Source organism: Podarcis filfolensis (genome assembly GCF_964270895.1).
Source record: "Podarcis filfolensis genome assembly, chromosome: 3".
In the NCBI taxonomy this organism is placed as follows: Eukaryota; Metazoa; Chordata; class Lepidosauria; order Squamata; family Lacertidae; genus Podarcis; species Podarcis filfolensis.
This window is the reverse complement of record NC_139606.1, coordinates 110,387,045-110,414,454: the sequence shown is the minus strand read 5'-3', so window position 1 is coordinate 110,414,454 and position 27,410 is coordinate 110,387,045. Positions and strand designations below refer to the sequence as shown.

The 27,410-nt window shown below is 44.3% G+C and overlaps 1 protein-coding gene across 5 annotated transcripts in view; it reads right to left on the bottom strand.

The window, feature by feature from the left end:
* Nucleotides 1–21,332, bottom strand: part of EML6 (EMAP like 6) — a 174,812-nt gene extending 153,480 nt beyond the window's left edge. For all 5 annotated transcript variants that reach the window (XR_014545789.1, XM_083604732.1, XM_083604734.1 and 2 more), the window contains exons 1-2: nt 21,206–21,332; nt 16,778–17,685 (exon numbers count right to left, since the gene is read on the bottom strand). Coding sequence is in view for 3 of the 5 variants with exons in the window: in XM_083604734.1 (XP_083460860.1) it covers nt 16,778–16,974 (197 nt within the window). In the remaining 2 variants the exon portion in view is untranslated. The remainder of the gene's footprint in view (nt 1–16,777; nt 17,686–21,205) is intronic.
* Between the last annotated feature and the right edge of the window lie 6,078 nt (nt 21,333–27,410).

The following is a 27,410-nucleotide window of genomic DNA, read 5'->3' as shown; positions in this document are numbered from 1 at the left end:
TGTTAGTACTGTATATAGCTGGAAAACAGGGAAAGTGAACGGGGAATAGTCTCTGGCTATTTAGGCACAAAATAGATAAAATACTTGTATACAAGCTAAAAACAAGACAAAACACTCCCACTGATTTTTGAGCCAAGCATTTTCCACAGTTGTAATTTAGAGACCATTTTTCCATAACAGTGCAGAGATAATTCTCTCTGATGTGCTTATCTGCAGGAAAAGAGACTCTTTAGCTGACTGAATTACCAGGCTCAGGTGAGACACTCACTTCAGGAAAAAAAACACAGCAAGGAAAACACTTGGGGCAAACGATAGAAAAGCGATATAATTACTAGCATAAGTAACAGGCCGGTTCGTCAAGCTGGAGGCCTGCAATTTAAAAACAATGCATGAACCCACACTCTTGACAGCTGTAAAGCAAGTGCTCCTTTTCCTTGATTTTCTTTTGGGTGCCAATAAACACCAAAAGAAGAAGACTGTGCTAGCACGAATTTTCAGTACCAAGTTCCCTGCAAAGAAAAGCCCTGCACATCCCAAACAGTATTTTATTTTTATATAGAGATGTGCACCCCTCATTCTATTACCAGTGCACTAATCAGAATTGCCTCACAGTTGTCATGAGCACTGTGGGTTAAACCACAGAACCTAGGACTTGCTGATCAGAAGGTCGGCGGTTCGAATCCCCGTGACGGGGTGCGCTCCCGTTGCTCGGTCCCTGCTCCTGCCAACCTAGCAGTTCGAAAGCACGTCAAAGTGCAAGTAGATAAATAGGTACCGCTCCGGTGGGAAGGTAAACGGCATTTCCGTGCGCTGCTCTGGTTCGCCAGAAGCGGCTTAGGCATGCTGGCCACATGACCCGGAAGCTGTAAGCTGGCTCCCTCGGCCAGTAAAGCGAGATGAGCACTGCAACCCCAGAGTCATCCGCAACTGGACCTAACGGTCAGGGGTCCCTTTACCTTTACCTAGTCATGAGCAAAGCAGATTCTGGCACATTTTCTAGGGTGCACATTCCAGTTCTGCAGGCCAGGCTGGATGCACCAGATGGGCCATATCATCACACCACCTGAAGCAAGAATAGAACTAGAACATGCCCACTTCTGCTGCTATGGCTGCATATCATCAGGGGAGCTGAGTGATGGGTGTCAAACTTTGGGAGAAGCTTGTGCACCACTGCTGGACTTCTCACTGAAGAGAAACCCTGGTAAGAACTTTTGGAACCTCAGGAGTCCCTAGGACAGTGCCCTACCTAAGCTTTGCAAGGGACAGCAGTTTTCCATTTGTTTAAAACACAACAAGTACAGTTATTCAGAATCCCATCTGCATTCTAGTTTGATCTTCTCTAGTTTGCATCGTTCTGATGCATTACATGAACTTAAAGGCAGCTGTCCTTCAAAATTCACACTTTTGAGTTTTGCAATGCACTCCTCCTACCAAATAACGCAGCTAGACACTTTAGTTGAGCCTCCTGCATTGCTGGGGGTTGGACTAGATGACCCTCTGGGACCCCAGATTTAAATTCTTCCCTGGTCTCCTTGCTGGCCCTAGTAGGACCAACTTGACCAGTTAGCCCTGGTGATCATTTGATGTCTACTGACTGGTTTTTGCCCCCCCCCAAAAAGTGACCCCTTAATTTTTGAATTTTATTGATATTGATGCTGCATTTTTATGTTGTGTTTTAAGCTGTTTTATGCTGTTTTTAAGTCGCATTTTAATCAACGTTTTATATTTGCTGTTAGCCGCCCTGAGTCCGGTTTTTAAACCAAGAAGGGTGGGGTATAAATTATTATTATTATTATTATTATTATTATTATTATTATTATTATTATTATCATCATCTTCCAAATCTACAATTCTATGATTCTATGAAATGTGTATCTCAGGGGAAAGTAGGCATAAAAATGAAAACACTAGTGAAAATAGCATAAACATGAATTGTAGGAGGGGAAACAGCTTACAAAACTGTGTATGTTAGGCAAAATGCATCAAAATGTTTATTATGTTAAATATACCCCCACCTGTCATTTCTTAGACCTGGATATCTGCTCTCCCTCCCCCCGCCCCCCGCCCCCCCAAAAAAGGCCTGTTTAATTCATGGGTCATTCCAGGTTATTTAATAAAAATAGACTTCCCAAGCCCCCAAGCAAAATATTCTCCATGAAATAATTAGAATAAGGGCTTAAAACACAAAGGGATATGGTCACCATTATTAATGGGTAGCTGACTCCAGCTCACGATGATATTGACGGTCTTTTTGTAATTTGTCGGACATATCCTTTGAAAAATATGTAAGGTCACTACCCCCGTGAGGACTACAGTAGTCTTGACTATGAGCCAGAAGCTGCTATACTAATTGCAACTGAAGGTATCAGAGCCTTGAGACAATTCAGAACTTGCCTCTTTCTTCTCTGGTGTAACAATGTCATTGTATGCACATAAAAGAACTTCCTTTGGCAAGGAATCAGTAGATGTCCCAAGCTGTGTGCTGAAACCTGCAGTGACTTACCCTTCCGTGACTTTTCACAGAGCCTCATCTTGTAACCTAGCCTGTAATTTGCAAACATGCGACAGACAGATATTTGCGAAATCCTATGCAGCCTTACTCAGCAGGTGCTGCTTCTGAATCACCATCCCTCTTAGGATTGCAATACTTGTGTATTTCCAAAGAACGAAAGGTTCAGCAGCAAAATTGTGCTATACAAAAGGGGAGGAGGACTGAGATGGGTGCAAAAGTAATTTATCTGATCATGTAGAAGAGAAGAAGAAGAGTTTGGATTTGATATCCCGCTTTATCACTACCCTAAGGAGTCTCAAAGCAGCTAACAATCTCCTTTCCCTTCCTCCCCCACAACAAACACTCTGTGAGGTGAGTGAGGCTGAGAGACTTCAGAGAAGTGTGACTAGCCCAAGGTCGCTCAGCAGCTGCATGTGGAGGAGCGGGGAAGTGAACCCGGTTCACCAGATTACGAGTCTACCGCTCTTAACCACTACACCACACTGGCTCCACACTGTAGGCATTGTACAGCTGATATGCATGATCAACAAAGTCTATTCTCCATAGCAATGCATATTCCTATAGAAAAGGCTGTGCTCTTTACTGACAGCAAATTCATTCTCAGGATACTGATCCTTAGGTAGCCAAATGGCACTATACAGGGATTTATTTTTCAGATGAAGCTCACCGGAGCTCAGCTCCAGCACCTCTCAAGTGGGTACCACTGCCATACTAAGAGAACAAGGGAGAAGTTCATGATGAGCTCCTGCACATCTTCTTCTAGAAAAATACCACTGGCACAATATATACACTCACACACAAGTGAAGTTTTAGCAAGCTTGCAGCAACTCCAAAGTTTGAAGAAGTGCCAAACAAACACACACACACACACACACACCACCACTTTGGGGAAAACCACCCAAACACCCTCTTAAGATACTAGCATGGGCCTCTAAAGTTTTAAACATCTGGAGGAGGAGAGGACAGAGGGTGAAGAAACAGCTTTTCCCATCCTTTGGACCCCCTGGGAAACTCAACAAACCTGCTGTATCTGGATATGGATAGTGCAACTGAATGGAACACAGCTTTTTGCACACCTCTTAAATATATATTTTAATGTATTAAGCAGCATAGAAATTAAGTAATCTAAATTAAACGGTTCATACACACCTGCCCAAGCTCTAAGATTAGCATCTAAGACCCTCCCATTCTGGTGAGATCTGTCATATTAAAGAATACCAAGGACAATGCCCTTTTCTGTGGTAACCTCATATACTGGGACTATCCTCCCCAAGGAAATATAAATCATAGAACTGGAAGGGACCCTGAGGATCATCTAGTCCAACCCCCTGCAATGCAGGAAAATGGAGATTGAACTTGCAGCCATTTGTGTTATCAGCACCACGTTCTCAACCAGCTGAGCTACCCAGGCTGACCTCTTCTTTTCAGTCTCTAAAGGTAAAGGTAAAGGGACCCGACCATTAGGTCCAGTCATGGCCGACTCTGGGGTTGTGGCGCTCATCTCGCTTTACTGGCCAAGGGAACCGGCGTACAGCTTCTGGGTCATGTGGCCAGCATGACTAAGCCGCTTCTGGCGAACCAGAGCAGCGCACGGAAACACCATTTACCTTCCCACCAGAGCGGTACCTATTTATCTACTTGCACTTTGACGTGCTTTCAAACTGCTAGGTTGGAAGGAGCAGGGACCGAGCAACGGGAGCTCATGCCGTTGCGGGGATTTGAACCGCCGACCTTCTGATCGGCAAGTCCTAGGCTCTGTGGTTTAACCCACAGCGCCACCGTATCCCAATTCTCAGTCTCTAGAAGAGCCTTAATCACTTATCCCACTCTGCATTTTTGAAATGTTACTGTGCTGTGTTTCAGTAAACACTCCATCTGCTATGTCTGCTTTTTAACATTATATTTTACTGGAATTGGGAGTGATGTCTACTCTTACATGGCATTTGCACCTATAGCTATTGTAAACTGCCTTGGGAGGCTTGGTACTGTACAACAGCATTACAACCTTTCTATTTAATATGCAAACAAGCTACCAGTTAAGAGTGGCTGGGACATGGAGCAGAGCCCTTATTCAAACAACAGATGCATTCTTGTCCCAATATCCCTTTTTATCTGCCCACCTCTCTTCATTCCACTGTATGGAAGTTGCCTTACGGGATTCATTACTAACTTATTTATAACTTTCTATCCTGCCTTTAAACAAGGTTCTCAAGGACAGCAGCAAAAAGATATATTTAACACTTAATAAAATATGGATGTGCTCTTGAAGTAGCAAATCCACTACAGTGTGGTGTAGTGGTTAAGAGCGGTGGACTCGTAATCTGGTGAACCGGGTTCGCTTCCCCGCTCCTCCACATGCAGCTGCTGGGTGACCTTGAGCTAGTCACACTTCTCTGAAGTCTCTCAGCCTCACTCACCTCACAGAGTGTTTGTTGTGGGGGAGGAAGGGAAAGGAGATTGTGAGCCGCTTTGAGACTCCTTCAGGTAGTGATAAAGCGGGATATCAAATCCAAACTCCTCTTCTTCTCCTTCTCCTCCTCTCTCTCTCTCTCTCTCTCTCTCTCTCTCTCTCTCTGAGTGGGTTGCATTGCCAGCACAACTGCTGTTTGGTAGACCCTGGGAATGTTTCCAGGGACAGTGGGTCTGCTATTTTTCCTAACATTTTTGGATTTTCTGCTTGTTTCCCTTACCCCAGCTGAGTGAGTACTCTCTGCTAGCGTAACAGCAGTGTGTTTCCATCCGCCAGCATAAATACGAGCACAGGATTGTTCTGTCCATTGCCAAAGCTGAGCTGCAGCAAATGATTGTAACTGGAGGACAGTTGGTACCGTATTTTTCCGTATACAGTGGTACCTCGGGTTACATATGCTTCAGGTTGCATACGCTTCAGGTTACACACTCCGCTAACCCAGAAATAGTGCTTCAGGTTAAGAACTTTGCTTCAGGATAAGAACAGATATCGGGCTCTGACGGCGCGGCGGCAGCAGGAGGCCCCCTTAGCTAAAGTGATGCTTCAGGTTAAGAACAGTTTCAGGTTAAGAACAGGCCTCCAGAACGAATTAAATACTTAACCCGAGGTACCACTGTATAAGACTAGGTTTCCCCGCCTAAAAAATAATGTCAAAAATAGGGGGCGTCTTATACATGGGGGCGTCTTTTAGATGGAAAAATACGGTATGTAATAAGAATGCCACTAATAAGGACACGGAAGGGAAGAGGAATAGAATTGCTATTTAATTTCGTGTATCTTTGGTTGTCAGTGTTGCTGCAAAGAGGGCAGTTAATTGTCCATCATGGACTTGATTTCCTGGCTCTGTTTGAAGCTTTTTCTGTGAAATAACATCTATGAACCCATCAAAGGATGACATTGCTTCAAGCATGGAGTTTCTTTCCCTCAATTGTGTCAAGAGAGCAAAACGCAGATATCCTCCAATATGGTTTCTGCCTGCTGAGATAAGCAGTGCAACAACTGAAATGAAGAGCCACTCTACGCATAACATCCCTAAACCCCAGCGTTCTTTGTGCAATAATGTGTGTGTGTGTGTGTGTGTGTGTGTGTATATACACATACAGGTGGAACGTATAAACCAACATCAGGACTGGCAGACTGACCCTATTCTGCGTTATTATTAAAGTTTCGCCCTGATTTACATGGCTGCTCAGAAGAGATTAGCAAGCTTGCAGTGTAGTTTTAATATCCCTAAGACAAAGAATTCCACAATAAAACAAGAGATAAGACCTTAATCCCACTGCATTATCTTACAGTCAACCAAATTTGCATCAAATAAAGTACAGGTCTGAACTTGCAGTTGATCTCATCTAGAGTAACTATCAAATTTCACTCAAATCAAAGCTTGAAAATCAAAACAGGGTTTCTGGAATGGAACAGAGAATATGATTTATGAAATGATGGAATTTTTTTTTTAGGAAGTTACTGTTACCTTTCTTAAAAGTCAGGTCAGTTATGCAGCTATTTTTTTACAAAAATTAAAAACATTAGTAACTTGCAGAAGTAAATAATACAAAGGCAACTTCCAGGTGTTTGTCCAATTAATGCGTCATGCTCTATTTTGGCTCTTATCCGTAGCTCTTTAGCGTTTTTGTTCGAGCAGAACTGCGATCACACCAACAGGGTGTGCATTTCTCCTTGTGTTACTTGATTTAGCCTTAGTATCCATATGAACCGAAGCACAGATAGAGCAAGCAGAGGTCAGCAGCAGCCCAATGGAATAATGGCTGTGTGCATGTACTGTACTGAGATGGAAAAAAGGGGGAGAAGATGGAGAGAAACACCAGAACACAGGCATATCAAGGGAGAAGAGGGTCTTAAAATGTGTGAAGAAGCGGTTTACTGAAATGACCTGCTGTGACCCAATGCTGTTTGAAGAAAACTTAAGAGGGATTGCTTCTCACTAGGACTGAATAAGCAGAGCTCTCACTGACTTGGGCTTCAGTTATTTGTTTCAATAAACTGTTCAGATGTGAAGGAAATAAGCAGGTATCCTATAGAATCATAGAATCATAGAGTTGGAAGAGACCACAAGGGCCATCGAGTCCAACCCCCTGCCAAGCAGGAAACACCATCAGAGCACTCCTGACATATGGTTGTCAAGCCTCTGCTTAAAGACCTCCAAAGAAGGAGACTCCACCACACTCCTTGGCAGCAAATTCCACTGTCGAACAGCTCTTACTGTCAGGAAGTTCTTCCTAATGTTTAGGTGGAATCTTCTTTCTTGTAGTTTGGATCCATTGCTCCGTGTCCGCTTCTCTGGAGCAGCAGAAAACAACCTTTCTCCCTCCTCTATGTGACATCCTTTTATATATTTGAACATGGCTATCATATCACCCCTTAACCTCCTCTTCTCCAGGCTAAACATGCCCAGCTCTCTTTAAAAGACATCTGAAGGCAGCCCTGTTTAGGTAAGTTTTTAATATTTAATTCTGTATTGTTTTTAACACTCGATTGGGAACCGCCCAGAGTGGCTGGGGAGGCTCAGCCGGATGGGCAGGGTATAAATAATAAATTGTTATTAGTAGTAGTAGTATTATTAGTATTATTATTTTTTCTTTCTATTAGCTTATGGCGGTTACTCAGGCCATGAAGCAATGCGTACAGAATGAGCCCCATGGAATTCGGCAGAATAACACAGGATTGGCCTGCCTCGCTACTGTTTCTCAACACGGTATTGACATTTACAAAAAAGAGGGCCTGCAACAAGATGTTGCAGTGTGACGCGATCCTGTTCAGGGTTCCAGCCGGCCAGACCATTCCCTTCATTACCCCCACCTCAGTGAGTCAGTATTCCTTTTTTTTTTTTTTATAAATTTTTTATTGGTTTTTCAACACATATTAAAAGACAAAACAACACAATGCATAAACAAACAAACATATAAACACGTATAATTTCTTAACCTTTCTTTCCTTAAACCTTCTTTCAGCGACTTCCCCATACCTCCCCTTTCTGCATCCCTGTTTTAAATCAATCCAGCAACCCCTAATTTCAATTTCTTATAGCACTTTCTTTAAATCTTTTTTCTCATATCCAATTGTTTGTCACTGCAATTCTGTTTTGCTTTACCCATGACATTTTAGCACTCATTAATTTTACAACAGTTCTTAAGATAAACTTTAAATTTCTTCCAATCTTCTTCCACCGTCTCTTTCCCTTGGTCACGGATTCTGCCAGTCATCTCCGCCAGTCCCATGTAGTCAATCACCTTGGTCTGCCATTCTTCCAGTGTGGGTAGTTCTTGTGTCTTCCAATACTTTGCTAAGTGTACTCTTGCTGCTGTTGTAGCATACATAAAAAACGTCCTATCTTTCCTTGACACCAATTGACCTACCATGCCCAGGAGAAAAGCTTCTGGTTTCTTCACGAAAGTGCATTTAAGCACCTTTTTCATTTCATTATAAATCATTTCCCAGAAGACCTTAATCCTAGGGCACGTCCACCAAAGGTGGTAGAAAGTACCTTCAGTTTCCTTACATTTCCAACATTTGTTATTGGGCGTATGGTAAATTTTTGCCAGCTTGACTGGGGTCATGTACCACCTATATATCATTTTCATAATGTTCTCTCTTAAGGCATTACATGCCGTGAACTTTATACCGGTGGTCCATAACTGTTCCCAGTCAGCAAACATAATGTTATGACCAATGTCTTGTGCCCATTTAATCATAGCTGATTTAACCGTCTCATCCTGTGTATTCCATTTCAACAGCAAGTTATACATTCTTGACAGATTCTTAGTATTGGGTTCCAATAGCTCTGTTTCTAATTTTGATCTCTCCACCTGGAAGCCAATTTTCCTGTCCAGTTTGAAAACTTCATTTATCTGATAGTAATGAAACCAATCTCTTACTTTTGACTTCAATTTCTCATAGCTCTGCAATTTCACTTTTCCCTCCTCATGTTCTATAATTTCCCAATATTTTGGCCATTTGGGTTCCATATTAAGTTTTTTCACTTCCTTAGCTTCCATTGGTGACAACCACCTGGGGGTTTTGTTTTCCAACAAATCTTTGTACCGAATCCAAACATTATATAATGCTTTCCTAACAATATGGTTTTTGAAACCTTGATGAGTTTTAACCTTGTCATACCATATATATGCATGCCAGCCAAATCTGTTATTGAACCCTTCCAAATCCAAAATGTCTGTGTTTTCAAGAAGCAGCCAACTTTTCAGCCAGCAGAAAGCCGCTGATTCATAATACAACTTTAAGTCCGGCAGGGCAAACCCCCCTCTTCCTTTTGCATCAGTTAGTATCTTAAATTTTATTCTGGGCTTTTTGCCCTGCCAGACAAATCTAGATATATCTTTTTGCCACCTCTTGAAACAATCCATTTTGTCCAAAATCTGCAGTGTTTGAAACAAAAACAACATTCTCGGCAAGACATTCATCTTAATAACAGCAATTCGGCCTAACAAGGAAAGTCTCAAATTTGACCATACTTCTAAATCTTTCTTAACTTCTGACCAACATTTCTCATAGTTATCTTTAAATAAATTCACATTCTTAGATGTCAAATTAATCCCCAGGTATTTCACCTTCTTTGCTACCGTTAAACCAGTTTCACTCTGAAACCTCTCTCTTTCAACCACTGTTAGATTTTTATCCAATACTTTCGTTTTCTCTTTGTTCAGCTTAAATCCTGCTACTTGACCAAATACTTGTATTAGTTCTAAAACTCTTTTTGTACTAGTGTCTGGCTCTTGTAATGTTAAAACTAGATCATCTGCAAATGCTCTCAGTTTATACTGTTTAGCTCCGACCTGAATCCCTTTAACCAGCTGGTCCTCTCTAATCATGTTTAATAAGACCTCCAGGACCGATATAAAAAGTAGTGGGGATATTGGGCATCCCTGTCGTGTCCCTTTCTCAATAGCAAATTCTTCTGTGACCACATTATTTACAATCAGTTTTGCTTTTTGTTCAGAATAAATTGCACTTATACCATTTTCAATACCTTGGAGATTCTTTTTCATAAAATTCCAAGAAATATTGTCAAAGGCTTTCTCCGCATCCACAAATATTAAAACTGCCTTGGTATTGATATTAACTTCCAGTAACTCCATAATGTCTATTATGTTTCTCACATTGTCTGACAAGTGTCTTCCTGGAAGAAAGCCCGCTTGGTCTTTATGAATCTCCCCCACCAAAACTCTTTTCAGTCTTTTTGCCAAAATGTCTGCAAAAATTTTGTAATCCACATTGAGTAATGATATAGGGCGGTAGTTCTTAACCTGGTTCTTCTCAGTCTCTGACTTTGGTATAAGTGTAATATATGCTTCTTTCCACGATTCAGGTGCCTTCTTCCCCTCTAAGATTTCGTTACAGACCTCCTTCAACGGTTGTATAAGCCATTCTTTCAAAGCTTTATAGTATCTGGAGGTCAGTCCATCTGTGAGTCAGTATTCCATACCCACTGAGCATGCTCAGTCCTTGCTGATGTTTTTGGGTGAGTGGGGGATTCCAAGGATGTTTCGTTCTGCAAATCTTGGGAGTTCTGCCAAGCCTGCTCATGCCTCCCTCTTGCATGTGGATGGTGCTGTTTTGGCTACATAAAGAATGTACGCTCACAGGGATGTGTTTGCGATTGGTGGGTGGGTGTATATAGGATTATTTCATCTAGTGGATCACAACAAAGAGAGCTAGAAGTGAGCAGCCTTAATTGTGCGGACCAGTCTTGTGCATGCAGAGGCGTTCCAATCCGATCAATGAAATGAACTCCATTGGCTAGGAGATAACACAGAGACAGCAGAGATATGGGATGCCGGTGCCAAACAACAAGCGGCAACTATCCTCATGCCCTGCTTAACGCTCCCTAAGTAGATCTGGAATATCCAGGAACATACAGGGCACTTCCAAATCAGCTGCTTATACAACATTCATCCTGACTGGTTTGCAGGTGGATTTGACAACGTTGGCTATTTAACAAACATCCATTCTTATGTGTCTGTGTAGAGTTTAGAAGACATTGTGTTAAAGAAGCACTGTTCCAGTGCTTTCCCCTGTCGCTTCCCCTATAAGAGAGCCAGTGTGGTGTAGTGGTTAAGAGCGGTAGACTTGTAATCTGGTGAACCGGGTTCGCTTCCCTGCTCCTCCACATGCAGCTGCTGGGTGACCTTGGGCTAGTCACACTTCTCTGAAGTCTCTCAGCCCCACTCACCTCACAGAGTGTTTGTTGTGGGGGAGGAAGGGAAAGGAGAATGTTATGAGACTACTTCGGGTAGTGATAAAGCGGGATATCAAATCCAAACTCTTCTTCATCTTCTTCTTCTATAAAAGTTGAATCTTTTGCATGAACTCCCAGCACCCATGTCATCTCTCAATACAGGACAGTTGGGCCAACAACTTCATTGTTTAAAGAGGTAGAGGTTTGGCACAGGCATGGCACCAGCAGCATCCCTGCTGGGGTATACCTGTTAGGGGTCAATCCGGGGTGAAGGGGGCCTATGACACACAACAAGTAGGGACCCCATGTGGGGTCACCGCCTTGAGAAGTGCTATGGCCTTAGCCCCTGCTTGGGCATTTGGACAGAAGTGACTCCTTCCAGATCCTTTTAACGGGATACCCCTGAAGCCTGGGGGGGGGGGCAGGCAGAGGCTACAGCATCCCCTCCACCAAAGACTTCAGGCATGCCCAATGCCTAAACCATCACTTCAGCCAAAAATGAGGAGGTGGAAAGCTGAGTGGGTTTAAATAGCCAAGAGGTGGGCCAGAGTGAAGCCTAGAGCCTCTGTCCGCCCCACGTCTGGGGCGGAGCCAGCTGTGCTTCTGATTGGACAAATATGGGGCAGGCTATGATCCACCTCCCAGGCTGGTGCGAGGCCCATTTGGCAGTCGTATCGGCCTGGGAAAACCCCAAAAACTGGTCTCCCGCTAGATCATGGTGGGGTGCTCAAGACACCGCCATGCAAAAACGCCTGACCATTAAAGGAAAGCATACTGGGCGAAATGGATTTGTTGTGCAAGACGTACCCAATAAACTATAATTGTGTCACCAGAATTTACGGGTATGTGACTGAATCCTATCCAAAAACCAGCAATAGTCTGGAAGTGCCCACAGAAATGTGTACTTTCAAAAAGGGGGAACATAGGGAATTAAACAGACAGTGTATGACTTTTTAAACCTTTGCACATAAATGTTACAATAAGCTTGTAAAATTTGCCATTATGGACACCGTAGAGAAACCATTACTACGGTGACCCCACATTTAAAGCGTTATGGCAAATTTACTTATAAAAAAAGGAATGCAAAGAATGCAGAGATTTATCAGAAAGGCTTGAACTTACTAAAAAGTAAATGTCAATACCATGTTGAGAAACGGTAGTAAGTCAGGCTAATGCCATGTTATCTGGAAGTTCCACTGAATGTTGCTGGGCTTACTCTGAGTTCATTGCTCCATGGCCTTAGCTACCTTCTGCAGCAATTCAGCTGTCTTTTCCAACATGAAAAAGCTAATAGAAAACAGTTCCTTGAAACAAACGACTGAAGCCCAAGAGCTCTGCTTATTCAGTCCTTTTGACAAGCAGTGTCTCTTACATTTCCTTGAAACAACACTGTAGTAACAGGACCTGACTCACAGAATCAGAATTTTCTTTAGTTCCAAGTATATTTTCATATATAACATTAGAGACACATATCAGCCTCTCTCATGCTTTCTGTGTCGCTTATAAGTGCATAATAATATCTGGAAGACAAATAACTGTGTTCTGCAGCCAACAGCAGTTTTAATTATCAATTAGGAACCAAAAGGCTATTTATGCCTCAGTTTCTTATTTATGCATTGTGTACAGACGCTACTGTTGTCAGAAAGGTTGAAACAACTATGAACTATTCCATGAATATTTTTTTAGAAAGTTGTAGGGCAAATAATAGTTTGAACGTGACCTGGAAACTATAACTAATCCAGAATGCGGCAGCTAGACTGGTGACTGGGAGCAGCTGCCGAGACCACATAACACCAGTCTTGAAAGACCTACACTGGCTCCCAGTACATTTCCAAGCACAATTCAAAGTGTTGGTGCTGACCTTGAAAGCCCTAAACAGCCTCAGTCCAGTATACCTGAAGGAGCGTTTCCACCCCCATTGCTCAGCCCAGACACTGAGGTCCAGCTCCAAGGGCCTTCTGGCAGTTCCCTCCCTGCGAGAAGCCAAGTTACAGGGAACCAGGCAGAGGGCCTTCTGGGTAGTGGCACCCGCCCTGTGGAACGCCCTCCCACCAGATGTCAAAGAGAAAAACAACTACCAGACTTTTAGAAGACATCTGAAGGCAGCCCTGTTTAGGGAAGCTTTTAATGTTTAACTGACTATTGCATTTTAATATTCTGTTGGAAGCCACCCAGAGTGGCTGGGGAAACCCAGCCAGATGGGAGGGGTTATAAATATTATTATTATTATTATTATTACTACTATTATTATTATTATTCCAATACTTACAATGCCCAACTGGAAACCGGATAGCCAGATATCACTCACTAACTACTATATATATATATATATATATATATATATATATATATATGACATAGTTTACCATCTCTTATTATGGGTGCCAATGCAGGCAGTACAAGATTTACAGTTCCATCAAACAGGGTGCCAAGCTGAGAGGGCACAAGCTAATAATAATAATAGTAATAGTAATAAAAACAAAAACAACTGCACCAAAAAGAATTATTGTGTGTGGAGGGGGGAAATACTGGGGGGGAGGAACCCAAATTTTGTCCTCGCCCAGGTTGTCATATTACCAAAGTCCGCCACTGATGGAGGTCTCCACCCCCACCCCTACCCCGACGCAACAGAACCTTTAGGGATGCATTTTTTTAAAAAAGACTGCAGCAGGTGAGGGATGCTACCTGTCCATTCCCTGTGTTTCTTGCTGCTGCTCAGTACCCCTGCAGATGCTATTCACACTTTTTAAAAGTGTACATTAACTACAATGGTACCTCGGGTTACATACGCTTCAGGTTACAGACTCCGCTAACCCAGAAATAGTACCTCGGGTTAAGAACTTTGCTTCAGGATGAGAACAGAAATCGTGCCCCGGTGGTGCGGCAGGAGCAGGAGGCCCCATTAGCTAAAGTGGTGCTTCAGGTTAAGAACAGTTTCAGGTTAAGAACAGACCTCCGGAATGAATTAAGTACTTAACCCGAGGTACCACTGTAATTGCAACATCAAGTATGGCCCACAGACTCAGGCACATCCCAGCTTCGCCATCCTGTATCACCCCGCTGACCATGCTAAAAAGTGAAGTCCCACCTGCCTGCATATCACTGGCATGTTCTAAGATAAGCTTGCTGTCGCTCTTCCTTTTTGCTGTCTTTTATTGTTGTTATAATTAGTTTCCAGTGCTTTGCAATTGTTCTTCTACCTCACCAAGTATTTGGACAGACAGCTGAGTTGTAATTTTTTTAGAGTGGAATAAATACGGATTCATCAAGAATTTCCTAAACTTGCTATTCATACCTCCACTACCAAAGAAAGTATGTTTCTGAGTTCCAGTTGCTGGAAACCACAGGAAGGGAGAGTGGTCCTGTGCTCAGGTCCTGTTTGTGGACTTCCTGGACAGCTCAGTTGGTTGCTGATGATGCCAAGGTTGCAAGTTTGATCCCCGTATGGTACAGCTGCATATTCCTGCATTCAAAGGGGGCTGGACTAGATCAGTGTTTCCCAACCTTGGGCCTCCAGCTGTTTTTGAACTACAATTCCCATCATCCCTGACCACTGGTCTTGCTAGCTAGGGATGATGGGAGTTGTAGGCCAAAAACATCTGGAGGCCCAAGGTTGGGAAACACTGGACTAGATGATCCTCAGGAATTCCTTTCAACTTTATAGTTCTACGATTCCCATAGGTATCTGGCCAGCCACTGTGGGAACAGGATGCTGGACTAGATGGGCCACTGGCCTGATCTAGCAAGCTATTCTTATGTTCTTATTATGGGAACAATCTAGAGTGAGCTGAGGCTCATGTACACCCCACTCCCCTCTCCCCCTTCTGTGTTCAAAAGCTTCCACTTTCCTTTTAAACTAACCACAATCAAGCATTATGTTTGAACCCAGATAAACTGTGGTTAGCTGAGTAAATCAGCTTCTAGGCTTCAGATGCAACAGCAAACCATGGCTAATTGAAATCAGAACCAAAACCTTCTGATTTGCTCAAAGTTTCACCAGAGCAGGGAAAATTATTATATACCATTATCTGTTGTTGTGTCCAAACCAGGCCAGTCTGTGAGCTTGACCCTCCTTCTCACATACCAGGCCTTAATTGAAAGTAAGTCTTACAGATTTCAGTGAGGCTTACTTCCAAGTAAATATCCTTAAGAGTGGGTTACGTGGAATGAACATTGAGCTGTACGGATTTGAGGGATTTATTTTCACAACAGCTATGATCTTCCAAGGGAGAAAGTGGGAAATGCCACTTTTTTCTGGAAAAATCTAGAATCTAAAGCAGTGAAAAATCTAAAGCAGGTAAAATGATACTGCATAAACTATGCATATTATTGTCATGCTACAAGAAACATTTTGCAAATTAACACGCTTACATGGAAGAGCTGCAGATATGTCAGTCTAATGCAAATAATTAGAGGTACGATGATAAACCAGAAACAAAATGAAAATAGGAGCCACATTTGATAGATGGGAAGTTGCATACACGATAAGTTAAAAGAAGCAGCTCCACAACTATATGGTGAATATCAAGGAGAATCCAGAACCATAAGCCAGATTCCAAACTAGTCAGATTCTACTAAGAGGAAAACATGCTGCCTTTTAAATAGAAAGTTTCTGAATGCACAGGAAAATTTGAATGAAATTAGGACAACCCAGATATAAAATCCAAGTCTTAATACACTTGAGAAGCGCCGAGAGAGAGAATAGTAGAATGGGAAAGGGAGAATCCCAGCTGATTCCCTGTATTACTTGTACAACTGTGTTTTGAAATAAATGACAAAATAGCAGCAGCACAGATATGCCTGTTTCATGATATAAACTTGAAAGCTCCCTCGTATACACAGACAACTCTCAAAAGCAAACAAGTAGATTATCCTTCTGACATTCTGTGGCCGCACTGAGGCTTCAATCCAATGGCAATTTTCCTGGGAATAAGCACCACTGAACTGAATGGGGATTACTTCCAAGTAGACATCTACAGGAGGCACCGTGAGTCTCCAGCCCCCTCAAAAAAACAACTGACACCGCAATCCTAAACAAGCTGGAACAAGTGGAAGCAAGTGTTACTTCCAATAAATGTATTGAGGAAGAGGACATAAGCTCTACCCAAGTGCTGAAATATTGGGTTCAGGAACAAAACCGACTGGAGGGAGAAAAGATGTATTACAGATTTATGTATCAGTGCCCAGATGTTACTGAGGGAACAGCATCATCTATACCTGTTATCACTGTACAGGCATTAGTTTTCAAAAACCAAAATAATAATAATAATAATAATAATAATTGGATCAATGAGAAATAAAGTCTAGTTTTCCAGGAACATTGAATGACCTTCCCGATTCGGGGTGCAATTAAACTTAACCTCCACCAAGATCCTATGCCACACAAGAGGAAAAATACAGAGCAGATGAGATCCAGGCGAACACAGCAATTTGCATACACATCTTTGGATACATTTGCTTTCCTAAATTGCAAGAGGCATGTTAAAAAAAGAAACCGTGAGAAGTTGTGGGCTGCTTTGCCAAACCTTCCCCCCTCCTCCCCTCCCTGCCCTCGCCCCCAGCCTGCCAGCCCACCGCTCCTTACCTGATAATGTCATCGTTGTGCCCCAGGAAAAATTTCTGGCTATGCTCTCTGGTGTTATAAACCACCCCGACTCCGGCCACGAAGTAAACCACTTCCTTGCCTGCCGTGTAGTACAGGTTGTTGCGGCACTGGTGACCCCTATACCCATATACCCACTCCAGACGCAGCTGGCATCTAGGAGCTGTCCGATCCGCCATGATAAGAGACGACCCCCCCCCCCACCCTAGAAACACACAGGGAAAAAAGCTGGTGGTGATGCCCTCCACCCCTGCTGTTCCTTGCCAGTTCCCGGTTCCCTTCCTTTTACGAACGCTTCCAATTCCTGCTTGGCTGCCAAGTCTGGGGGCTGCACTTTGCAATGCTGATGGTTTTCAGGGGAAAATGCATCCGGGCAAAGTCCTGCTCTGTTGCTGCTGCTGCTGCTTCAGCCACCGCCGCTGCTGCTGCTGCTGCTGCTTTTGCTAGTGCCGAGCTGCCACCATAATCTTCTACTGCCAAAGATGAGCAGCTGCTGCTTTCTCCCTGTTTTGCAACCCAGGCAACTTGAGAGGAGGGGGGCACCTACACAGATGCAAATCAACGCTGTATGGAACTATCGCATGCCGATTCCACCCAAAGGAGCCTGTTCCGGGTGTCACAATTGCCCAGGCGCAGGACGCCGGTAGTGTGCTATGCTTCTTCTGCCCGACGCATCTTCTTGCAAGGGGAAAGTCACTGCATTTTTTTTAAATATAGTTTTTTAACGGTGTGGAAAAAAGGTGCAGCTGGCACAGGAATCCACCCGTTCTTTTCAAATGCAAGCAATGAGCTTTAATTCACTGTGTGATGGCTCTGAACGTGCGACAAAGTGGTTTTCTCTGGCTTGTCATCTTAATGCATTTGCAACTTAGTGCAAAGACAGGAAATTTCTGGGGGAGGGGGGAGGAAAGAAAAGAAACCTTAATCAAAGCAAGCCATCCATACAAGTTGATCAATTTAATCACTCTACAGTATCATTAAAAAAAAAAATGTGTCAGCACCACCTGTGTCCCCCCCACCCACCTCCAGAACTAAAGGGAAGCATGTAGTTAGTGATGAAACCTTTTTTTTTTTTTTGCTTATAGGAGAGGTCCTTCTTTATAGGTCCTTATTTATCAAATAAAGCATATTAGAATTCCCTAGGGTACATTTTGTAAATCAAAATAATGCATCCCCCCCCTTCTCACCCTTTCTCAGAACTAGAATATTTCCAGTGGGCAGGGGGGAAACATGTATGCCAGTCTTGTGGTTTCTCATGATAACAAACTTGTCTCTACTACTAAATGCGAGGGGGGGGCGGTTTCCAGAGCCTGCACACATGGCACACACAACCACTGCCCAATGGAGGTGAATTAATGAGACACCAGGAAGCAGTGACAAACATTATGGAAATCAGGAGGGGAGGGGAGGGGAGGGGAGGGGAGGGAGAAGTATTCCCACTAGCTAGTTACATAAATGATACCACACAGCCAGAGCACAACTGCTCAAAGCAGTTTCCCCCCAATTTGTGCAGGGAGCAGGAGGCACAGGTACCTTGAAGTCTGAGATACCACTAGGATGGAGGCAGAGAGTTGCCATCAGTTCCTAAGAATTCACAGCTTTACTCAGCTATGCAGTTAACTTAGAGGGTATTATCCCACCCCTTCAGAAGACATCTGAAGGCAGCCCTGTTTAGGGAAGCTTTTAATGTTTAACTGACTATTGTATTTTAATATTCTGTTGGAAGCCGCCCAGAGTGGCTGGGGAAACCCAGCCAGATGGGTGGGGTATAAATAATAAATTATTATTATTATTATTATTATTATTATTATTATTATTATTTCCAGCAAAGCAGCAACAGGAACTGAACGAGTTATCTTGCCCATCTCAAGTTTTTCCTTGCTGCCGTCTCCCTTGCCTCCTGTGCCTTTGGGATTCCACTGCAAAAAGGACCATGGTCCCCATTCAGCTCAGCTCCACTTCTTAACACAGAATGGGACCTTGAAGGTGACACCCAAACTTAGCCAGATATTCAGGTATACTCTAAGTATGACCAACACTAGATATCACCCTAACAGGTCATTATTTTCACCATGTCCTCTGAGAATGACTTAAGTTGGATATCACCCTCATTTAATAATCCAAAGACTCTAGCCTTGCAGCCAGCCACTATCACACCCAGGGCGAGAAACTATTTCTTCCATGCAAGATCCCTCAGCTCACACTTCCCTGTCAAGGTGGAGCAACCGGTAATTTCATTAATTGCAAGGTTGCCATGCAGGTGGTTTGAGACCTTTCCTCCGAAAAGAACCTAGTAAACAAGGAAAGCAAGGGAATTAGAGAGAGAAAAGGTCCACAACTTTCCCACTTTTGAGAACCATTTCTTCTACAAGTAGTTTAGAACAAGTTGATGAAACCTACAGCACAACTGAGGCCACAGAGATAAGCCCGATTAAAGGCATGGTGGCTATAGGTTAAATAAAAGCAGCATGTAGCTGAGGAGCTGGATTTTAAGCAGTAAGGGCAAAATATTACAAAGACTACTTTCCCTGTGAGAGAGCTTACAAACCACACGGAATGAAGTGGCAGCTGTGCAAAAACAAACACAATTTGTATGTGCTCAGATTTCCCCCTGCTGCAATTATATCAGAATCTACAGAGCAGTCACCTTGACAATCAAAATGTATTCTGGACCTACCTTATCTTACTCTGTAAAAGCAGCCCATACACTGAGGGTGACATATCAGGCAGGGCTTACTATTTGACTGCAAAATTCTACTTGCTTCCCTTCCTTCCACACTTATTTTCAAGATTATTATTATTATTTTAAGTTTCATTGACAAAATAGAGAATTACAACTACAGAACTCTGGCCAAGTCTTCCACATGGGGTTGTAAGGGCAATCTGTGAACGATGCGAGATACTTCTCAGCAAGCATGACCAAAGGATCAAAAACATCGAAAACAGATGAAAGATCTACCTCTGATTACTCAATGGTGCACTCTAGCCATGCTCAATAGAATTATTCCTTTCTCCTCTGCATTTTCTGCTGATTTTTACTCTATGAAAGCATCAACTACGTAGCAATGCTTAGTATTTTACTGCTTCACAAGTTCTACTGGTTAAGCAACGGTATTTAAAATAGACCCAGAAACAAAATTTCTATCCACCCTCTCTCCAAGGATCTCAGGGTAGTATGTGCAGGGTTAAGCTTTTTCTCTCTCCTCTCAATAGCCCTCTCACAGGTAGGCTGTCATTGCCTGTAACTGAGCAAAGAGGTAAATGGCAGCTTCAGGGGGTTAGTTAAGCCCCAATTTATTTCATTGGGCCACCCTAAGCGAGATCAAGTCGGCACCTAACCCATAAGCAAGCAAACAAAATATCCAGAACACCTAATCAACCAGCGTCCTTGGAAGACCCTACTTCCCAGTATTAAGAAACAGACCTTGGGTGGGAGAAGGACTTCTATTCCCTTCAAGGCGCAATTCTATAAACTGCGACCATGTCCCCTTTCCCCCCTCAAAAAAAGGTTTCAATCCTGTATGCTCTTATCCGGAAAAATGCCCCACTGAACTCAGTAAGGGCTTAGTGCTCAATTGGTAGAGCATCTCAGGGTCGTGGGTTCGAGCCCAGAGTTGGGCAAAAAATTCCTACATCGCAGGGGGCGGGTTGGACTAGATGACCCTTGTGGTCCCTTCCAGCTCTACAATGCTATGATTCGAAGCAGAGGCAGTGCCTCAATTAACAAGGCTGCTTTTCCGGGAAAGGTGCTGCAAGCCATGCCTCCTTCCTGCTTCCTCTCTGCCAAACGCCATGCCCTTCAACAGCGCGATGGTAATTATTAGTATTATTAATAACGGCCATTTTCCTAGGGGGGGAGAGGGCAAAGCAAAATGCTTGGGGCTAAGTCTCCTCATAACATAGCTGTCAACTATTCCCTTTTCTTGCGAGGAACCCTATTCAGAATAAGGGAATTTCCCTTTTAAAAAAAACAGGGAAACGTTGACAGCTATGCCTCATAAATATATATACAGAGGGGAGCGTCTGTACATTTTGCCTCCTCGCGCAGCTTCCACGCTAGAAACTTCCTTTAAGGAAAGCTGAGAATCCAGGATTCTTAGAATAATGTACGCGATAAGATGTGATTAATATACCAATGGCAGGGAGGGAGGGAAGTCAAGACTCGGCAGAGTCAAAGGGAATATATGGTAATAGGAAGGATTGTTAGAAAAAGAATATCTAAAGAAAATAATAAGAATTTACTTGGGGGGAAAAACAGAATCCAGGATTCTTATCACTAATAATACTAATAATATTAGTTGGTCTTTAAGGTGCTACTGGAAGGAAAAAAATTTTTTTTGTTAATACTAATAATAATAATCACGACGACGCCCCCCCCCCCCGTCACAAGACAGTGATTTTGACTGTCACCTGTCAAGAGCAGAAGGGACGCCTATGAGACTGGAGCCCAGGAGAAGAGGAGGAGGAGGAGAGCAGGAGACCGCACGACAAGGCGAATGGACCTTCGTCGCCCTCCTCCTCCTCTTCCTCGGCCGCCTCAGCTCCCCCCCCCCCCGCCCCGCGCGCGTCACGCCGCCTCGTCCCCGCCCTGCCCTCCGCTCGTCTCCTAGGCAGCCCCGGCCAGAAACCGCCTCATCATTCGGCGGGAAAGGGAGGGAAAGCGCGGCTGCGTCACCATCGCCTCACCAGCAGCAGCAGCAGCAGCATCTGGCGCATCCCCTTGGAAACCCCGCGGATTCCCACGCGCCCGCCCGCCCGCCCGCCCGCCGAGCCAAGCCGCCTGTGGCCAAGAGGCTCACGGGAAGCGCAGTTCCAAGCCCCGCCGGCCGCCGCGGGGAGAGCGCGCGGGGGGACTCCATGTCCCAGGGTGCCGAGCGCAAGCGGCCGCGCCTCGCCTCGCCCGGCTGAGCTGCTCCGCGCTCCGCTCGTTCCCCGTCTGTGCGCCAGATCCCTCTGGGCGGTTTGCTAGCGGGGGTGGCTTGTTTGGAGAGGGGATCGCGCGCAGGGAATAAAAGGGAAACTGAATAAGATTCAGTTCTGGACTCGGAGCGCCGCCCACCACAATGGGTTTTGTTGTTATTTAGTCGTTTAGTCATGTCCAACTCTTCGTGACCCCATGGACCAGAGCACGCCAGGCACTCCTGTCTTCCACTGCCTCCCGCAGTTTGGTCAGACTCATGCTGGTAGCTTCGAGAACACTGTCCAACCATCTCGTCCTCTGTCGTCCCCTTCTCCTTGTGCCCTCCATCTTTCCCAACATCAGGGTCTTTTCCAGGGAGTCTTCTCTTCTCATGAGGTGGCCAAAGTATTGGAGCCTCAGCTTCAGGATCTGTCCTTCCAGTGAGCACTCAGGGCTAATTTCCTTAACAATGGATAGGTTTGATCTTCTTGCAGTCCATGGGACTCTCAAGAGTCTCCTCCAGTACCATAATTCAAAAGCACCCATTCTTCGGCAATCAACCTTCTTTATGGTCCAGCTCTCACTTCCATACATCACTACTGGGAAAACCATAGCTTTAACTATACGGACCTTTATTGGCAAGGTGATGTCTCTGCTTTTTAAGATGCTGTCTAGGTTTGTCATTACTTTTCTCCCAAGAAACAGCCGTCTTTTAATTTTGTGACTGCTGTCACCATCTGCAGTGATCATGGAGCCCAAGAAAGTAAAATCTCTCACTGCCTCCATTTCTTCCCCATCTATTTGCCAGGAGGTAATGGGCCCAGTGGCCATGATCTTCGTTTTTTTGATGTTGAGCTTCAGACCATATTTTGCGCTCTCCTCTTTCACCCTCATTAAAAGGTTCTTTAATCCCTCCTCACTTTCTGCCATCAAGGTTGTCTCATCTGCATATCTGAGGTTGTTGATATTTCTTCTGGCAATCTTAATTCCAGTTTGGGATGATGAATTCTGCATTGTGGTCTGAGCACCGCTGACCACAATGGGTTTTACTTCTGAGTAAATGTGCGCAGGGGTTGCCCGCTCCTTGTGCCACTTCAGTTCCTTGTCCGTGTGTGGCATATTTTTAGGCTCGGAAAGCTTCCCGATTTAGTCTGATCGCCCATGCAGCTTTACTCATAATTCAGCTTTACCCTAAATTTAGTGGGGCTTGGGCTGCAATTCTGCGCCCGCTTTCATGGAAGTGAGATCCTCTCCATTGAGCATTCTGATTTATTTACGGGAACCGCAAACAAAGGTCATTATTTGGCGGGGGGTGGGGGTGGGAGTGAGCCTGTTGCAGCAAACCCACTTTAATTATGCAACCTGCATTTGCCAGTATGCAATTTATTCTGTTGATTCGGATGTACATTTTATGGTGAGCTCCTTGCACATTTTGTAGCTGGTATAAAGCTTTCAATGAATTTGTAATTTTTAAAGCTCTGGTTCAGTTTAGCAACAAGATTTCCAACACATTACTGCATGTGGGGCCTTTTTTTATCCCCAAACCAGTGAGGAGGAGGTGAGAGCTCAGCTTCATTGCATACAATAAGGCAGTGTTTCTCAAACTTGGGTCCTCTGCTGCTGTTGGACTACAATTCCCATCATCCCCAGCTAGCAGGATCAATAGGGATGATGTGAGTTGGAGTCCAACAACAGCTGCGAGTCCAATTTTGAGAAACCTTTGCCAGCCTGCCACCTTCCAGGTGTTCTGGACTACCCCTCCCATCAGCTCTACACCCCAGCGCTACAAATCTGATTAAAGGTAAAGGGACCCTGACCATTAGGTCCAGTCGTGACCGACTCTGGGGTTGTGGCGCTCATCTCACTTTACAGGCAGAGGGAGCCAGCGTACAGCTTCCAGGTCATGTGGCCAGCATGACTAAGCCGCTTCTGGCAAACCTGAGCAGCGCATGGAAACGCCGTTACCTTCCTGCCGGAACGGTACCTATTTATCTACTTGCACTTTGTGCTTTCAAACTGCTAGGTTGGCAGGAGCAGGGACCGAGCAACGTGAGCTCACCCTGTCATGGGGATTCGAACACATCTGATTACGACTCTGCTAAATGTGGCTGATGGGAGTTGCAGTCTAAAACACCTGCTGGGCAGCAGGTTGGCAAAGGCTGCCATGTGCCCTGGAGATGTCTGGGGTGTGAACTACCTCCCCATTGAGCTCACAGCTTCACCTTCCCAAGGTAGGCTTGGGATGCACCTGCTGCTGACCAGCAGCCTCTGATACTTTTCCTGAAATATACTCGGAGTCGAGAGAGGATTTCATGCTCTTTATTCAGCTCATAGTGGTGAGGAGGAATGAAAGTTTCCCCAAAGTATCTGCTTTATATACATTATTTACACAGTGGGCTGCACGTGATTGGCTAATTCTGGAATTCTCCTGTAGCCCAATCAGGTTGTGGATTCACTTCCATCTGGAGCTGGATTGGGTGGCTCCTGCAGACCAGTCATACTGCTGCATTGCTTTAGGACCGATCAGACTGCTGCATTTTGGATCCTATTGTTCTAGGACCAATCAGACTGCTGCATTTTGGATCCTATTGTTCTAGGACCAATCAGACTGCTGCATTTTGGATCCTATTGTTCTAGGACCAATCAGACTGCTGCATTTTGGATCCTATTCAACTCAGTACATAACATTTCCCATGGGGAATGGGGGGCATTTTTTGGGGAAAAAAATCCCCCCTCCCTTCTAGGGGCACTTGGCACTGATCTACTCCTGAAGCTAAACAGGTCTGCCCTTGTTGGCTGTTGGATTTCCTAGGAGTCACAGGGAGCCTGTATGTCAGTTAGGGCTGCCTGGCAGCGTATAATTCAAAACATCTGGAGAGCACAAGGTTGGGAAGGCTGGCATTTATTTTCTCCAACTTCCTTCCATCTTATTTTTCCCTCTGGCAACTGTTGCAGCTCCTCCAATGCTCTCCCCCCCCCCCTTTATTTTTCTTGACACAGAGGCATGATTTGTTTCCCTGGAGCCCAGGTTACAGTCCTTACTTAATAATCACACTGGTTTCCTGTTCGTGCACCAAGCAGTTCTAATTAAAAAATTCCCCACAACCAAACCTGCAAAGAAACCCAGAGGTTTTTGTATTAGTTTATGATTAGATGATTCACCGTTGCACATTTGGTAAGGAACATAACCTTCTTAAAATTAGGCATTTCTCTTGCTCCTGTGGCCAGTGGTTTCAAAAAAACAAGGCACAATGCACTTCCAAGTCATGTAGAAATTCCAAACAACGTTGATTTAAAAATCAATCTTATTATACATTGGGGGTGGGCATGGACACCAGGGTAAATGGATTTAGTTCCAATAAATCTGCATAGAATTGCAGCTTCTATTATTCGGACAAGTGCAATGTGAAATGTTTTGCTGAAATGATCTGGTAACTCTATTTGTTCAGGATAATATTCCTCTGAACCGCATACACATTAGTGAAATTCTGTGTAGAGCAGTGTTTTGATTTCCTAGGAGACTAAGCGAGGGGAGCCAGTGGCGTAGCGTGGGGGGTGCAGGGGGGGCCGGCCGCACCGGGCGCAACATCTGGGGTTAGGGCAAATCCATGGGTTAGGGGGCGCAAATCCACGGGTTAGGGGGCGCAAATTACTTGCCTTGCCCCGGGTGCTGACAACCCACGCTACGCCACTGAGGGGAGCCCCATCATACTGATTTGGGTTAAATGTCACATTAAAACCCTTCTGCATTATGTAGTTAAGCTGTTGAATTTCAACAGTGCAGGAGGATGTCGAGCTAATTGCTCTAGGAACTATTTCCCCACCAACACCACCAACACCAATACAGCTCTCATGGCAGTTAAGATCTGTTGGGACACTCCTGTTCTTGGTTGCTATGGCTGAGCTTTCTATAAACAGCAACAGAGCTTTCAGAGCATAAATGCTTTGTTCATTCGGGCTTCCTTTCCTCTGGTAATGTGCCAAAGTAGCACACACAGAGAGAGAGAGATGCAGGATACAAAAGGTGGTTCTATTTATTTTATTTTTAAACTGGGCCAACGGCTGTTGGCTACTGAAATATACTCGGAGTCGAGAGTGGATTTCATGCTCTTTATTCAGCTCATAGTGGTGAGGAGGGAATGGAAGTCCCCTCAAAGTATCTGCTTTATATACATTATTTACACAATGGGCTGCACGTGATTGGCTAATTCCAGAATTCTCCTTTAGGCCAATCAGGTTGTGGATTCACTTCTATCTGGAGCTGGATTGGGTGGCTCCTGCCGACCAATCATACTGCTGCATTGTTCTAGGACCAATCAGACTACTGCATTTTGGATCCTATTGTTCTAGGACCAATCAGACTGCTGCAGTTTGGATCCTATTCAACTCAGTACATAACAGTTACGGAATGAAGAAAAGTGGTATTATTACTCTTTGATGTACATTGAAGTGAATCTTTGAGGCTTGGGGAAGCTGACAAACTTCCCACTAGAAATGGTTTAGCTAAAGGTGCCAGAGAGCAAGGCATTTTCCACCCTCCACCCTTGTAAGTAAACAGTATTAAGCTAGTTCAGGAACACATATGAGTGGAGCAAAAGCACCTAGGAAGAGCATAGAGTAAGACCAGTGAAGGGTGTAGCCTAGAAGGTAGCATGGCCTGGCGATTGCAATATGCAAATATGTAAATAATTATTAGAATTTAAGTGGAAAAATCTCACAACAGTAGAAAAGACCGTGACCAGTGTGTCCGTGCTCTGTCTGCAGTCTGGATGCTAACTGTTGATGGGCAACATCTGAACATTACGCATGGTGTATGTGAAGACTATTATAAATGTTCAATCTCTGCACATGCATATCAGTTTGTCAGATGGAACCACCCCACACCCCTCCTCTATGCTAGTGGTTTTCCAGACACACACACACGTGAGCCAATTTCAGCCAATAAGAGAAGCACTTGCACAGGGCTTTTGCTGGTGGGGTTAATTAGGTGAATCCCACCCATGTTATTTTGCAGGGTGGGAAAATGCAAATCTGCTAATATTTGTATTGCCCTCCAGTTACTTAGCACCATGTCTAAGGTGCAATGTTGTTGTTGTTGTTTAGTCGTTTAGTCGTGTCTGACTCTTCGTGACTCCATGGACCAGAGCACGCCAGGCACTCCTGTTTTCCCCTTCATGGACCACTGCCTTGCCGTGGCAAAGGGGCTTGAATAACTCAGAGAAGCTATGAGCTATGCCATGTAGGGCCACCCGAGATGGGCAGGTCATAGTGGAGAGTTTTGACCAAACGTGATCCACCTGGAGCAGGAACAGGCAAGCCACTCCAGTATCCCTGCCAAGAAAACTCCATGGACAAAGACAACAGGCATATAAAAGGTGCAATGAATCAGGTATAAATACATGGAGAAAGGGCAGTTACTAAAATACTTTTTTAAAACCTACATTTTGTAAAAGCGCCTTTTCTCTTCTTTCTTACTGCAGATAAAACAGTTCACTTCACACCAGCGCTGTAATCAGCTAAATGAAGGTTGTTTTAAACAGCAGCTTTCTCTGAAAGATACTTAGGGACCGTAGCTAAGCCCTCACAGAGCTTCATTTTCCAGCAGCCTTAATAAACTACAGTTCCCATTATTCTTGTGGCGGTGAGAGATGTGCTTTAACTGTATTGTGTGCATGCAACCTTAAGGAAAGGAGCTGCAGTTCAAAATACTCTTGC